Here is a 15280-nt window from a genome sequence, read left to right as displayed (position 1 = left end):
GCCCATCACCAGGGCAAAGGAGACTATTTCTCAGCCTAATATAAGTATTTCCAAGGCAAGGGTGTTTCTGGAATAGCTTTGATTTTTTTCCAAAATCATCACTGGCAAAAACATCATTAAGCCTAATGCAAGACTAATATTTCAGTGGCCACCCTCAGGAAGGTGAAATGTGTCTGAGGCCTGAATAGAAAGGGAACAACTAGAATTGCAAAACAGATATTAGCCAACACTTACCATTGTCCCTTCACTCTTACTTCGCGCAACTTCCCGCTGCAGCTGAGCCACAGACAACTTCTCCCTATGGAAAGAGAAGCACATGAAAAGCAGATCATTTTTCACTAGTTGGGAGAATGCTCTGCTCGCATGTCACTGCAGCATTCTTCGACATTGCCGTGGTAACCGTCTTGGCAGAGCTCTCTCTCTGCCATATTTCCTAAAAATGTTTAAAGGCATTGAGCTTTATTGTTGCGTTTCATGACAGCCTGACACCATGTCAGTGAATCAAATCAACCTATGCATCAATTGTCCCATTGAAACAAGTAGCAATGTAGCCAATGATTTTGGCTTTATGGGAAAACTTCACCTAAATTACATTGTTCATCATTTTTCTGTAACCTTGCACATCAACTTTATTCCACTCTATGGCAGCTCTAGTTAGAAATATTTAAAAACATATTTGTTACTATATTTTTACTTTATTAATAAACTAACAACAGAAGAAGCCAAAAACTCATTACCTACCCTATTCATAAACACATTCTGTAGCATTTTGTAATTCAGTATTACTTACAATTTTAGACCCCAATCCTGAAACCCTTAGTGATATGAAATCCTCATTCAGATCCTTAGTTTGACTTCATGTAAGCCTATTTGTTTTATTAAGGGGGGGGGCTGTATAAATCAAGCTCTTATTGTGTACAGTAAACAACAGAGAATTTCTCTCAGAGTTATATGCAAGGAATAAAATATATGGTTTTAGTGGATTTGAAGAGAAATTGGGGAGCAGATTGTCAGTTGGTGTACTCTGGTGTAGTGCCACTGACTTCAATTGGAGCAATGCCAGTTTACACCATCTGAGGATGTTGTCCTAAAAGATCCTGGAGTGGAGAGACATAGTATACAGGACGTACAGAAGAGAAGGCTCTTAACTCCAATAGTGTAAAGGGAAACAAAAGACACCAGTGCTAGTTAAGTAGAGTGAGCAGGGAGAGGAATAAAGAGACAGGAAATAACCTTTTAAAATTGTTTTAAGAAAGGCAAGATGGGCATTTTTCAATTCGGTCCATTATTGGGGAATATTAGTGATGCAACCACATTAAAACAAAAAAATGTGTAGAGAGAACACACTATTCTTATAGCCACTCTGAGGGTGAGGATAGTAAAACTTTGGGAGAGGGGAAGAATATGACCCCCTTGCACCCAATGCTTAAACCTCTGAGGAACAGAATTTCAAGAAGCCTAGATTGTCATACAAAATTCCATGCAAATGGTGCATTATAATTCTTTGGTGAGTGAACAATAACACACATCATACACCCCATAACAACACTCTCACTTAGAGAGTTCTATTCACTTCATTAATTCACTTCCATTCAGCAAACACGATCTAGATCAGGGGTCTCAAACACGCGGGCCGCATGCGGCCCGTGGGGTTCTTTTGTGCGGTCCGCCAAGCTCCCCACGCCCCCCCCCCCCCCCCCTGCCCCGTGCCGCCACGAGCCCCGCACCACTCCCTGAAGCGGCTGAACTACTGTATGTCCCTGCAGCCCCGGGCAGGGGGGTGGGAGGCGAGTAGAGGGCTCTGTGCTCTTGCAGCTCCCATTGGCTGGGAACCGCGGCCAATGGGAGCTTTGGGGGAGGTACCTGGAGGAGCAGCAAGAGCAGCACCTGGTGCCATTCTCCCCCCCCCTCCCCCGGGGACTCCAGCTGCTTCCTGCAGTGGAGCAGAGCAGAGCGGAGTGGGGACAGGAACAGGGCAGGCAAGCAGGGAGCCTGCCCTGGCTGCGGTGCGCGGCACTGCCACTCTGGATCCGCTCTAGGTACGTAGCACCGGGCCGGAGCCCGTACCCTGCACTCCTTCTGCACCCCAACCACCTGCCCAGAGCCCCCTGCCACACCCTGCACCCCTCACTCCTCCTGTGCCCCAACCCCCTGCCTGGAGCCCCTTGCCACACACTGCACCCCAACCCCCTGCTGCACCCCTCACCCCTCCCGCACCCCAACTCTCTGCCTTGAGCCCCCGCCGCACCTTGCACACCTCCTGCACCTCAACTCCCTGACCTGAGCCCCCCCACTCCGCACACCTCTCCTGCCTCCCCTGGAGGCAGGGAGGGGCAGAGTTGGAGTGAGGACTTCAGGGACGGGGTTGAAATGGGGGCAGGGGTGGGGCCTCATGGAAGGGGTGGAGTGGGGGCGGGGCCAGGGGCAGCAAGTGGGGGGTGTCAGTGATGCAGCCCTCGGGCCAATGCACTAGTCCTCATGCGGCCCTCGAGGTCATCTGAGTTTGAGACCCCTGATCTAGACCTAAAAATACATACAGTGGTAATCCTGAGGAGGGAGTAGTAGTTAATGTAATTCCCTGACCACCGTTTCAGTTCACACTTCAGTCCAAGAACTTTATCTTCAATTAAATAAATGGCACGGACAATAGACACCCCATCCCCATATTAATTCCAAAGCAGATCTCACCTGTCCCCCTTTCTTGATCTGCTTACAATACATGAGCAGTTTTTTGCAACTAAAGCCATCATGATGGATAACTAGCTTGCTGAAAGATGCCTCGCTTCCTTTGCTTAAGTAAAAAACATTTATCAATGATTCAACTCCAACACCTCTCCCACCTTTGCACACCTGAAGCACTATGTTGTACAGCAAAATACAAACTGTTTAAAATATGCTTTTTAAATATCACTAAAATAAAAGTTTAGTTGTTAAAAATTTAACTAATTAAACCAGTCAAGGGGTGAAAAAGAAGGGGTAAAAAAGGCAAGAGTAGGCAAATATGAAACTAATAATGCTCAATTGATATATGTGTGTGTACACAAATATACACATATATGTGAATATACATGTCCTACGAAACAAAACTTTTTTTAGAGGTTGAGTTTCAGCATGGGCAAATAAAATCAAGATACATTTAGAAAAGGGGGAGAGTGAAAGAATTCAGTACCCATGAGCAAGTCACAGTAAAGTCCCAATATCCTACTAATTTAAGAAGCACTGGAGGATTCATTAAAACAGTAAGCGGTGCAAGTGCATAGACCAAGACTCATGGAAGAAGCCGGAAGCAGCCAGATACTCAACTCTCCATAACCCACCAACAACTGGCTACACTGAAAAACATTTTTACAACTAAAAGAACAAAGGCTGAAACTTAGACTGCATCATTTCACCTAGTCAATCACCACCCTAAAAGGGAAGACAAGATTGACTGGTAAAGGCATGAGGGTGAGGGCAGGTGACAAAGGAGATGAGAGAAATCTAAGAGGAAGTATGCTCTATTTCCCTAAACCTGTGGAATCTCTGTCCTTTCAAGGCTCCCACAGAGAGAAGGGAGAGAGAAATGCTCTGTCTAGCCCTAGGGAATTCTTTCCTCAGAAAATAATGTTGACAGTCAGCATCAGCTCCCTGGAGAGCCTACTCCGTGCCATTGAGAAGGGCTGGCCCAGGCACAAATGAGAAGATTGTGTCAGCAAAGTTATTTTAGGAACAATTCTGCCAGGTCCAGGAGATGCTTCAGAGTGGCCCACCATAGATGTGTGAGTATCTGCAGGATTCCACAAGGGTTGGTGGCACTGGGTTGGATGGCCCCAAACCACACACATATCTTGGGCCAGAAAACTAGCCCCCTCCCCTCTCAATGATGGGATAATTAGTCAGGAAACTTAAGTTGAAACTGAGTTCTCTGCTTAAATCTGCCCAGGCACGGATATTGCAATGGCAAAGCATAACCTGACCTATACATCTTTTAAAATCCCTACTATGATATGAAAGTTGCAAATTGTCTGTTCTTATATCCCCGTGTGTTTGTGTGTGTGCGCGTCTGTAGACAGAAGCCACTTTCATGTCATATTGTATGTCATGTCCCATCTCAAGTTACTTTATACTGTTCAAAAATGGGTTATATCTTAAAGGTTAATATGCTGCAAATGCTTTATATTAGTGTAGGCCCACGGAACAATGAGGTCATATTTTCTGTACTGGCATCTCCTGATGCATACTGAAAGTCATATCCGAGAAGTACATTTAAACCAATGTGAAACAGAAGAATGGTCGAAAACAGAGGTGGACAAACTACGGCCCGCAGGCCATATCCAGCCCACAGGACCCTCCTGCCCGGCCCCTGAGCTCCTGGCCCGGGAGGCTATCCCTCGGCCCCTCCCTTGCTGTTCCCCCTCCTCCGCAGCTTCAGTTCATTGCGCTGCAGGCGCAATGCTCTGGGCGGCGGGGCTGTGAGCTCCTGGGGCAGCGCAGCTGTAGAGCCAGGGCCTGACCTGTGCTGTGTGGTGCGTGGCTGTCTCCAGCCGGGCAGCCGCCACTGGTGCGTCAGGCAATGTAGTAAGGGGGCACGGAGCTGGGGGGTTGGATAAAGGGAAGTTCGGGGTGGTGGTCAGGGGGCAGGAGCGTGGATGGGGTCAGGGCAGTCAGAGGATGGGGAACAGGGGGGTTAAATGGGGGCAGGAGTCACAGGGGGGCAGTCAGGAAGGAGGGGTGTTGGATGGGGCGGCAGGGGGCAGTCAGGGGCAGGGGTTCCGGGGGCAGTCAGGGGACAGGGAGAAGGGGTGGTTGGATGGGGCAAGGCTCCGGGGGGGGTGGGGGCGTATCAGGGAGTGAGAAGTGGATAGGGGGCGAGGGCCGGGCCATGCCTGGCTGTTTGGGGAGGCACAGCTGCCCCTAACCAGCCCTCCATACAATTTCCGAAACCCAATGTGGCCCTCAGGCCAAAAAGTTTGCCCGCCCCTGGGCTAAAAGATAGGATGCTGGACTGGGAGTCAAGAGACCTGCATTTGGTTCCTGGATCAGTCACAGACTTCCTATGTAATGCTGAGCAAGTCTCTTGGTCTACCATGTGCTTCAGCTCGCAACCTGTAAAATGGGGATGATACCTTCCAGTTTCACACGTATTGTGGATAAAATCCACTAATGCTTGTGAGATGCTCAGATACTACAGTGAGCAGGGTGATATAAGTACTTAGATAAATAGGATTTGTTCAAAGGAAAAGTTAAATTGGGAGGTATACTTCCAAATTGGGCCACTAAGGTAGCTCATTGTGACTCTCATCTAGCAGACCAATGCCACCACTTTGAGAAGTACAGAATATGAGACAGGAAAAGCTGGCCCAGAAAGAAATAAAATAAAAAGGACTAAGCAAGAGAGTACAGATATGAATGGGCCCTTCAACTTGACTGAGGGACTCTTCTCTTTTCATGGGTAAGTTCTTGTGGAGTCAGAGAAGCAAAACACAAAAGGGAATCAGGGCAAATCAAGGTTTGGAGTAGAGCAGATCAAAAAAAACCTCAGCAGAATAGTTTTTCATTGGAAAGTGCAGTTCCATCAAAATTGAAACTCTGAAAAAAACCTGTTTCAAAACATTCTGTTTCTACATTTTCAGATAATGTTTTGACTTTTCCTCCAAAACAACTTTTTGTTTTATCATTTTATTTTGTGTTATAATATAATTTAAATTTTTTAAAGTCAAAATTGAAATGAAATATTTCAAACAATCCCAATAATTTTGTAGGATTTTTTTTTTCAGAAAATTTCAAAATTTTCAGGTTTTATTCTAGATTGGAATAAAAAGTTTCTAAATCTTGAAATCCTGTGTGAAACAGAATTTCCATTCTTTACATAGCACTAATTTTCAAGAGCTCTGCAGTAAGATGACTCCTACCAGAGAAGTTACATTTTTACCTCTAACCTATTGCAATCCAGCTTTTACATAAGCATTTATGATCATAGGCATTTTTGCCATTTTCCTAAACTATTTACCATTCACAAATTTAATCATTGGAACAATTTCCATTCATCATGGTACCTACCTATCAAATAACTTAGGGTATTTCTAATCAAGCATTCATATTTTAGAGTACTTTCATGCAGCTAATATTAGCAAAACCTAAGTAAAGTATATCAAAACAATCTGGATCTTGCATTTAATCTAATCAAGTTTTTGTTTGTTTTATTTGTTTTTGTTTTCCAGCTTGAATATCAGAGCTCTAAACATCTATAGAAAATGCACAGGTAGAACAAATACACTAATAGCACCTTTCATGCAAATATGTAGCTTTTAAACACAACCATTTTTTTAAGGCATTTTGCCTGGATGCTACTGTAACACTGACAGACCCCGGTTGTTGGCGCGAGGGATCCCACCATACGCAAATTACAAAATTGGTTAATCCTGTTTTAAGGATTTAGCTCATCCAGTGGAAATAGTCAGTTGCTTTTTTGCATTGCTTCACTGCTTTAATATGCTTTAGTGGAAAAACTAGCATATGCTTTAAGGGGGTTTGACTTTTTAATTGCAAAACAAATGCCTAAGGATATTTCATGAGCAAAGCACATAAGAGCTGTTTATCCGTATTTACAGTCTGGTAGAAAAATCAACATTAAAATACACACAATGAAACAATATGGGGCCCCCCTGTATCTACTTCAGCCGTCTGCAAATGAGAAGGATAGAAAGAAATTATTTTCTCTCCACATTCAATCTTATATCTGAATGCAGAACAAGCTATAAATTCCTGGAGACCTTGAGAACCCAAAAATCCCATCTATGCTTTCACTAATAAAAAGATTTCTCTTTCTGGTACATGAATCTTCTGAGTACTACCAGCAAGTGTCTTGGAGAAATATTAGGAAGAGAGCTTCCTTGAGGGATTTCCTAATGAAACAAAGCCAGGATGGTCACCCTAAGAGTATCTTAGCATGATGCAAGATAAAATATGTGAATATTTGAAAAATTCTGCAATGAAGAACAAAATACTATTTTTTCAATTTAAAACAAAACACAAAAACAAAAAATAGCTTGTTATGTCTGACAAAAAAAGGTTAAGGGCACTGCACAGCCATTTGTTGCATGGGTGTCTAAAACATAGTTTATCTCGAGTTTTTGAGTTTTTGTTTTGTTTTGTTATTCAAGTTTTTGTTTCTGTTTTAAATAGGCCCCCATCCTAGAAATGAAGAAATTGTGTACTTCACTCCAAGCAGATTGTTACCTTCACTTACTAGGACACATCACTGAGGCACAGTAGTCCCCCTGGACCAAATTAGTCCATGGTGTAATTCATGACATTCCATCAGGGATTAACTTGACCCATTGGGCATGGTAATACATCATATACACCAGCAAAATGATTGTATGCACTTTGCAAAGTGCTACCATTCTGACTTGGGAGCATTTTGCACACAGTTTGAATTATTGTAAATTATTATACAAGCTGCATGGCAAGGGAGAATGAGGTCCATTGTATTAACTGTGACCAAGTAAGAGTATCCATTAAAAGCCACTGTCTGAAGAAGTTAATCATTCACAAGTCTGATTAAGATAGAACCTGTAACAGTTCTCAGCCCAGATTTTTTTTTAAATCAACACCGTGTCAGTTGGATAAGCATTTTTACTATGACTGAGCTGAAGACTATAATAGGTTTTCAGCTGCTTTAGCCTTTCAGATGTTTTGAATGTATAAGAATATTGTAATGAGCCTTCAAAATTAATTTAATTTTTTTAAATATTTTTTAAATAGAAATATGCTTAGCTTTGCTGTTAACTTACACGGTTTTACTAATTTTTAAATCAAGTATATTTTATTCCTATAGTTACTACAGCAGACCTGAACCAGACAAAAAAGAAATTCAGCAAAGACTGGACAAAATATTAAAATAAATTTATTTCAGATGTACTTGTTGCCACTTTTAGAAAAAACATCAGATGATAAGAGGTTTACTAAATGCCATTAGAAAACATATTTTGTGCTTTTGAACTTGATTTGCATTGTAAGTGGCATATGTTTTAGAAGGTGGGTCACAGGCCGTCAATACAACAGAGGACAGTGTTCCCAAAATGCCTAGCCAGAGACCTTTCATAGAGGTAACTGGGGGAGCCAGACAAAGATCTGATCATACTAGGGTTACCATTCGTCCGGATTTACCCGGACATGTCCTCCTTTTTGTGCTAAAAATAGCGTCCGGGGGGAATTTGTAAAGCACTCACAATGTCCGGGATTTCCCCCCTCCCCCGGAGCGGCTGGGAAGGCTGCAGGAAAGTCCCGGGCTGGACTCCAGAGCAGCTGGAGAGGAGCTCCACCCTGCATTCTGAGCAAGTGTCTCAGCACAAAGTGCAGCCCTCCCCTTTTGCAACTGGGAGCGGTTTCTGCCATGCAGCGTAGCAAAACGGGAGCGAGAGCACTTTGTGCTGATACAAGGGCAGCTCTCCCCTGCAACCCAGTCCGGACCGGGGACCGGGTTTTGTTGTGCAGGGCCAGGGACCGGGTTTTGTTGTGCTGGGGAGCTCAGCCACGTGTCCGGCTGGCACAGAGCCCAACACCCTGTTCTGAGCAGCAGGGTAAGGGGGGCAGGAGAAGGGGCAGGGAGGTTCTGGAGGGGGCAGTCAAGAAACGGGGGGGGGGCTTTTTGGGTGGAGTGGAGAAAGTTTTGGGCAGTCAGGGTACAGGTAGGGTCCTGGTGGGCAGTTGGGGGGGGGGTCTTAGGAGGGGGCAGTTAGGGGACAAGGAACAGGGAGTCTTAGGTAGGGGGTGGGGTTCTGGAGGGAAGTTAGGAGCAGGGGTCCCAGGAGGGGGCAGTCAGGGGACAAGGAGCGGGGGGGTAGGGGGCTGGGAGTTCTGGGGGGGAGCTGTCAGGGGGCAGGAGTGGGGAGAGGGATCGGAGCAGTCAGGGGACAGGGAGCAGAGGGGTTTAGATGGGTTGGGAGTTCTGGGGGGGGCTGTCAGGGGGCAGGAGTGCGGAGAGGGATCGGAGCAGTCAGGGGACAGGGAGCAGAGGGGTTTAGATGGGTTGGGAGTTCTGTGGGGGAGCTGTCAGGGGGCAGGAGTGGGGAGAGGGATCGGAGCAGTCGGGACAGGGAGCAGAGGGGTTTAGATGGGTTGGGAGTTCTGGGGGGGCTGTCAGGGGGTGGGGAGTGGTTGGATGGGGCGTGGGAGTCCCAGGGGTCTGTCTGGGGGTGGGGGTGTGGATAAAGGTTGGGGCAGTCAGGGGACAAGAGGCAGGGAGGCTTAGATAGTCCTGGGGGGCAGTTAGGGGCAGGGGTCCCAGGAGGGGGTAGTCAGGGGACAAGGAACGGGGGGAGGGTTGGGAGGTCAGGGGGGGTGGGAAGTGGGAGGGGCAGGGGCGGGGCTAGGGCGGGGCTTCTCCCGTCCTCTTTTTTGCTCGCTGAAATATGGTAACCCTAGATCATACCCTTGGCAGACAGGACCAAACATACACGTGCAATTGCTTTGTGTGAATACAATGAGAGGAAAATACATTTAAAATTCTTCCCACCACTAATATCTCTCACAATACCTTACCTTTCTGTGTAATGATGGGATTGGACAAGTAAGGCATATTTGGCCCACAAAGGAAAAAGTTTATTGTGTTCTAAATAATCCTGCCTAAATTCTAATGTCTCCCTAACTACTACTACTCCTTCAAGCCATCTTCCTTATGAGTTAGACCCAAAAGAAACTATGCCATGTTACCAGTCGCAGCTAACTGACAGAGCTCAGATTTTCAATACCAAACACTAACTTTTCAAAATTCAGAGAGTCAAAAATAACTGGATTCATTTTTTTTTTATAAAAACACCACAACTTTGAACAAAAATGTTAGTGTGTGTCATGGTTAGTGTGCCACTCAGAGATGTTCCAGACACACAAAAAAGATGCTACATTCGTTGTGTAAATTATTCACTTAAAAATCCAAGTATATATTTTATAATCCTATGTCCTAATCTAAACAGTCATAGCTCCAAACTCTCTCTATAATGGGCCAAACCCTAACACAAACTGAACTTCCCAAACTTTATGTTAAGATTCTGATCCATATTTTGAAATCTCAAATTCTGGAGCTTTTAGATAAAGAATTTGGATTCAGCCTCCTACATAGGTAAAATGATACTATATCTTTCCAACGTAGCAGTTCAGGCTAGGATTGCCAGCCCTCCTGGATTGTCCTGGAGTCTCCAGGAATTAAAGATTAATCTTTAATTAAAGATTGTGTCATGTGATGAAACTCCAGGAATACATTCAATCAAAATTGGCAAAATTGTCTCAAATGGAATCTCATCCTAATTTTCAAAGAAGGTTTGGGCATGCACAATTAGATTAGGACACAGTTTCTGTGCTAAGAAATAATTTTATTTTTTTTAAAGTTTTGTAATAAAAAAGTACTTTGGCATCAATCAAAAGTCAAGGAGATTTGAAATTTTCTGGGTACTGCACCTAAAACCTGATGTAATGCTTCACTGAATCCAGTTGCCCAGGTTCCATAGAGAACACAATACCCAAATAAAAACCTGACAAAGCCCTTTTTTCCAGTTTTAATCACACACCAGTACAGCCACCATGTGTGTGCAGAATGTGTCTCTTGCATTCTTAACACTTAAGCAGCTTCCAGAGTTTCCCTTTCATATTGTAAATGATCATTTTCTGATACAGCTGTACCTCGTCTTTATTTAATTCCTCTTCGGGTCTGTGCTCATGTTATCCAGACACTAGTTTTTCTATATACCAATCTTAACCTGAGAACAACAAAAAAGAGAGACACTTCTTTTGTTTATGTTTCACACTTAGCTTTGTAACTTTCAGACTGTGTTGAACTTGCACAGTTCTGCACAAAAGAAGCATTATTTTAAAGTCTAGTATTTTCCTTCATGTAGTGAACCATTTGTAACCCTGAGCGCTTGTCTTCCTGTAAAAATACAAGAGATGACTTGGGAGATTGAAAACCATGCTTTGTAAAAAATTATTTCAAATAGTTACACCATACCACACTAGCCAAATTGTATGTTAGCAAGCACTGTTTTATTATCATATGGGTATATCAATCCATACAAATGCAGATTCCTTTGCCACAGGCAAATAAAAACATCTTGACAGCAACATTACACAGTAGAAAGACAGGAAGTGAAGAGTACCCAATTGAAAAGGCAGTAAACATTTAAGCAGGCAGGATATGAAATCTGAATTTTGAAAGCACACATGTAACATTAACTCTTTCAAAACACTTACCAAAAAATGCTGTGGGATGTTAAATAATCATTAGTAGCCAGGACCTTGTTCTTCTAATGATCCAGAAAATCATAGTCTCTAAAATCCACTAAACCAATGCTCCAGCATGGTGCCAATTCTGACTTATGGTGAAGCGTACTATGCACAGAACTACAAACACCACTTCCTTCAACACCCTTGTTTTCCATGGAAGTTTCCCATCCAAGTACTAACCAGGCTTGACCCCATTTAGTTTATGTGATCTGACAAGAGCACAGGCCCAAGGTGATCTGGCTGTAGTGAATTAATTTAACTCAGTTTTAACTGGTGGTGTGATCACTGAGGTTAGCAGTGCAAAATACTTACTTTCTACTGTAGGAAATTATGTATACGGGATTTGATACTATCAAAATGGCAGTTCCAAATTTAACTCTTGAATCGTTATTTTGGAATTATGACCATTTTAATTGGATCTGGCAATGGAGAAATTTTACTTGCATGGAAAAACTAAATGAAAATATAAATATGATGTCAAGACACAGTAGAAGAAGTTTTATTTAAAGGAACACTTTAATTTACATTGTCTGCAGTCATTTTTGGTGTATTAACCCTGTTAAAACACCATCAGAATAATTCCTATATAGAAAACAGCACCAATAATGCATAGTTTTCTACTTATTTGTAATTGTGAATATTTGTTTATATTATAATTTAATTGAATTTACATAACAGAAGTAAGTATGACTGAGATCAGGGCCCTATTGTGTTAGGCACTCCCCAGACACACCAAAAGTGCCCTGAAGAGTTCACAATCTAAACAGACAAGACAAACAAAAGGGTTGGAGAAAGGATGGATATCAGCAGTCCCCACTGACTCTCTACCTAGCAATCAGTTGGCAATTTCCCACAGACATCAAATATGAAAGTCCTTAGGAAAATTTTGAAACAGGACAGGGTAACTGCTCTACAGAATAGTTCAGACAAGATACAGAAGGAATGGTGGGGGGGGGGGGGAGGGGAGAAAGCTTCAAAGGTCATTGTGAATGACAAATGAGTGTTTGAGGCAAGCATCATTGGTGTAGTGGAGGAGACAGGGAACACCCCCAAAAAGATTCAGGAACAGATATGTATGGTGAGGCAGAATCATGAAGGGTCTCAAAGGTGAGGACAAAAAGGTTGATTCTGATGCAGAGAAGGAGGAAGAGCCCGTAAAAAGATTTAAAGAGAAAGGGTGGCATGATAAGGACTATAGAACAGATTATGAGAGGATAATTTTTATGAGACACAATTATTCACCTGAGTTGCTGTCATGGTAGCTGAGACCAGCTGGGGGAATTCAGCTAAAAGCCCCTTGATTTAAATATCTGGGAGCTGGTAGCAGTGTATTTTGAGATGTGGTCTCTTGACTCAAATTCACTATCTCTATGAGTCCAATAGGGTCTGTACAGGTCCTCTGAGCAATTCTTAATGCAGGATTCAGACCTTAATGACCTGCTGCTGTTTTAGTTTACACACAACTTTTACATCTTTTGTCATTTAGGAAAAACACTGCTTTAAACTTGGGTTGATTCCACAGCACTAAGAAAAACAGCATCTTTATGCTCATGCCAAAAAATGTATCCCAAATCATAACCTACTGAAAGTTAATCACAAAGTTACAATTTTGAGCTCTGATTTTATCACATGCTTTCAGGAGAGCTAGGTCAAGAGTCAGTGCTTTTTAAACTGTTGACCTTCAAACAATTTTCATCAGCAATAGCCAATAGTCAGGAGGATACCAAAAAGGATGGCATACACAGCCTGCTGCTCCCATGAAGTGTACTTGTACTTTTTATTCCACTGATTAAGTTGAGATAAAGGGGCTAGCAAGCAGCATGCTGTAAGAGCATCATGTTCTAGAATACATAAAATTATTGATGAGGCTGCTTTTTTCAAGAAAGTTAGTGATGTTGTGCCATCAACTTTTCACAGTTAGTGCTGTCTCTCTATCAGAAAAGAAGATACTGACTCTTCATCACCAAGCTTGCCTTCAATTGTAACATAAGGAAACTCTTGTATGGCATAATGCTGAATCATCAGGATAATTCTGAATTATATTGTGCAAGGATTTACAAACCTGTGACAACTTCTCTATTATGGCCACTTAAGAGCAATGGTCTTCGGTTGCCAGTGGTTCTTTAAACCAAATATGACAGGGGGGAAAAGAATTTGGAATAGTAACAAGTAGGCTCTGACCAGCTATCTTAACAAAATGACTGTTTTGGTACAGGTATTAACACTTTTATTAGAACTAATAGATCTAGCAGATCAGGTAAGGTGAAAAGTTAAATCAAGTGGGAGCAGTATAAGGTCATATAATTACAGTGATTATTTTTTCTACAGTTGAAAAATCTGGAAAACTCTAAGACTAGAAAAAAGTTTAGTTCATTATCATGAAAAGTTTGGTTAATACAATGCAAAGTGTTCTTACTATATTAGTCTAAGACAAGACTCAAACCAAAAACCAGCGTAACAAACAATAAGGTTTGACATCTATGGAGTGAATGGATGTCTGTCTAAAATCAAAGTTTTAAACCCCTTTACTCAGCATTATCTACTTTAATTTTGCTCAATATGCAAATGTATTTTTAGCATTCAACATAAGTAAATACTGAAGTTAAGATTGAGATGCAGTTTCCATTCTACTTTCCTCCTCTATTAACTATGGTTTGTAACCTGTCCTTTAAATCAGATTCTGTGCCCAATGACTGAAAGATAGCTAATGTAACCCCATATTTAAAAAGGGCTCTACAAGCAATCCTGGCAGTTACAAACTGGTAAGTCTAACGTCAGTACCGGGCAAATTAGTTGAAACAATAGTAAAGAATATAATTGTCATACACATAGAAGAACATAAATTGTTGGGCAAAAGTCTACATGGTTTCTGTAAAGGGAAATCATGTCTTACTAATCTATTAGAGTTCTTTGAAGGGGTCAACAAGCATGTGGACAAGGGGGATTCAGTGGACATAGTGTACTTAGATTTCCAGAAAGCCTTTGACAAGGTCCCTCACCAAATTAAGTAAATTAAGCTGTCATGGGATAGGAGGGAAAATCCTTTCATGGATTGAGAACTGGTTAAAAGACAGGGAACAAAGGGTAGGAATGAATGGTAAATTTTCAGAATGGAGAGGGGAAACTAGTGGTATTCCCCAAGGGTCAGTCCTAGGACCAATCCTATTCAACTTATTCATAAATGATCTGGAGAAAGGGGTAAAAATGAGGTGGCAAAGTTTGCAGATGATACTAAACTGCTCAAGATAGTTAAGACCAAAGCAGACTGTGAAGAACTTCAAAAAGATCTCACAAAACTAAGTGATTGGGCAGCAGAATGGAAAATGAAATTTAATATGGATAAATGTAAAGTAATGCACATTGGAAAAAAACAACCCCAACTATACATACAATATGATGGGGGCTAATTTAGCTACAACTAATCAGGAAAGAGATCTTGGAGTCATCATGGATAGTTCTCTGAAGACGTCCACACAGTGTGCAACAGCAGTCAAAAGAGCAAACAGGATGTTAGGAATCATTCAAAAAGGGATAGAGAATAAGACGGAAAATATCTTATTGCCCTTATATAAATCCATGGTACGCCCACATCTTCAATACTGCGTACAGATGTGGTTTCCTCGTCTCAAAAAAGATATACTGGCATTAGAAAAGTTTCAGAGAAGGGCAACTAAAATCATTAGGGGTTTGGAACGGGTCCCATATGAGGAGAGATTAAAGAGACTAGGACTTTTCGGCTTGGAAAAGAGGAGACTAAAGGGGGATATGATAGAGGTATATAAAATCATGACTGGTGTAGAGAAAGTGAATAAGGAAAAGTTATTTACTTGTTCCCATAATATAAGAACTAGGGGCCACCAAATGAAATTAATAGGCAGCAGCTTTAAAACAAATACAAGAAAGTTGTACTTCACACAGCGCACAGTCAACCTGTGGAACTCCTTGCCTGAGGAGGTTGGGAAGGTTAGGGCTATAACAGCATTTAAAAGAGAACTAGATAAATTCATGGAGGTTAAGGCCA

At 42.3% G+C, this 15280-nt stretch overlaps 1 protein-coding gene across 1 annotated transcript in view; it reads right to left on the bottom strand.

Annotated features, from left to right (window-relative positions):
- NCKAP5 (NCK associated protein 5) overlaps positions 1-15280 on the bottom strand; it is a 474734-nt gene that overhangs the window by 317663 nt on the left and 141791 nt on the right. Inside the window, exon 3 of the mRNA XM_054043941.1 lies at positions 235-294. Within this exon, the coding sequence (XP_053899916.1) occupies positions 235-294 (60 nt within the window). The remainder of the gene's footprint in view (positions 1-234; positions 295-15280) is intronic.

The sequence above is a fragment of the Malaclemys terrapin genome, chromosome 11 (genome assembly GCF_027887155.1).
Source record: "Malaclemys terrapin pileata isolate rMalTer1 chromosome 11, rMalTer1.hap1, whole genome shotgun sequence".
Lineage (NCBI taxonomy): Eukaryota > Metazoa > Chordata > Testudines > Emydidae > Malaclemys > Malaclemys terrapin.
This window is presented reverse-complemented; position numbering and strand designations above follow the sequence as displayed.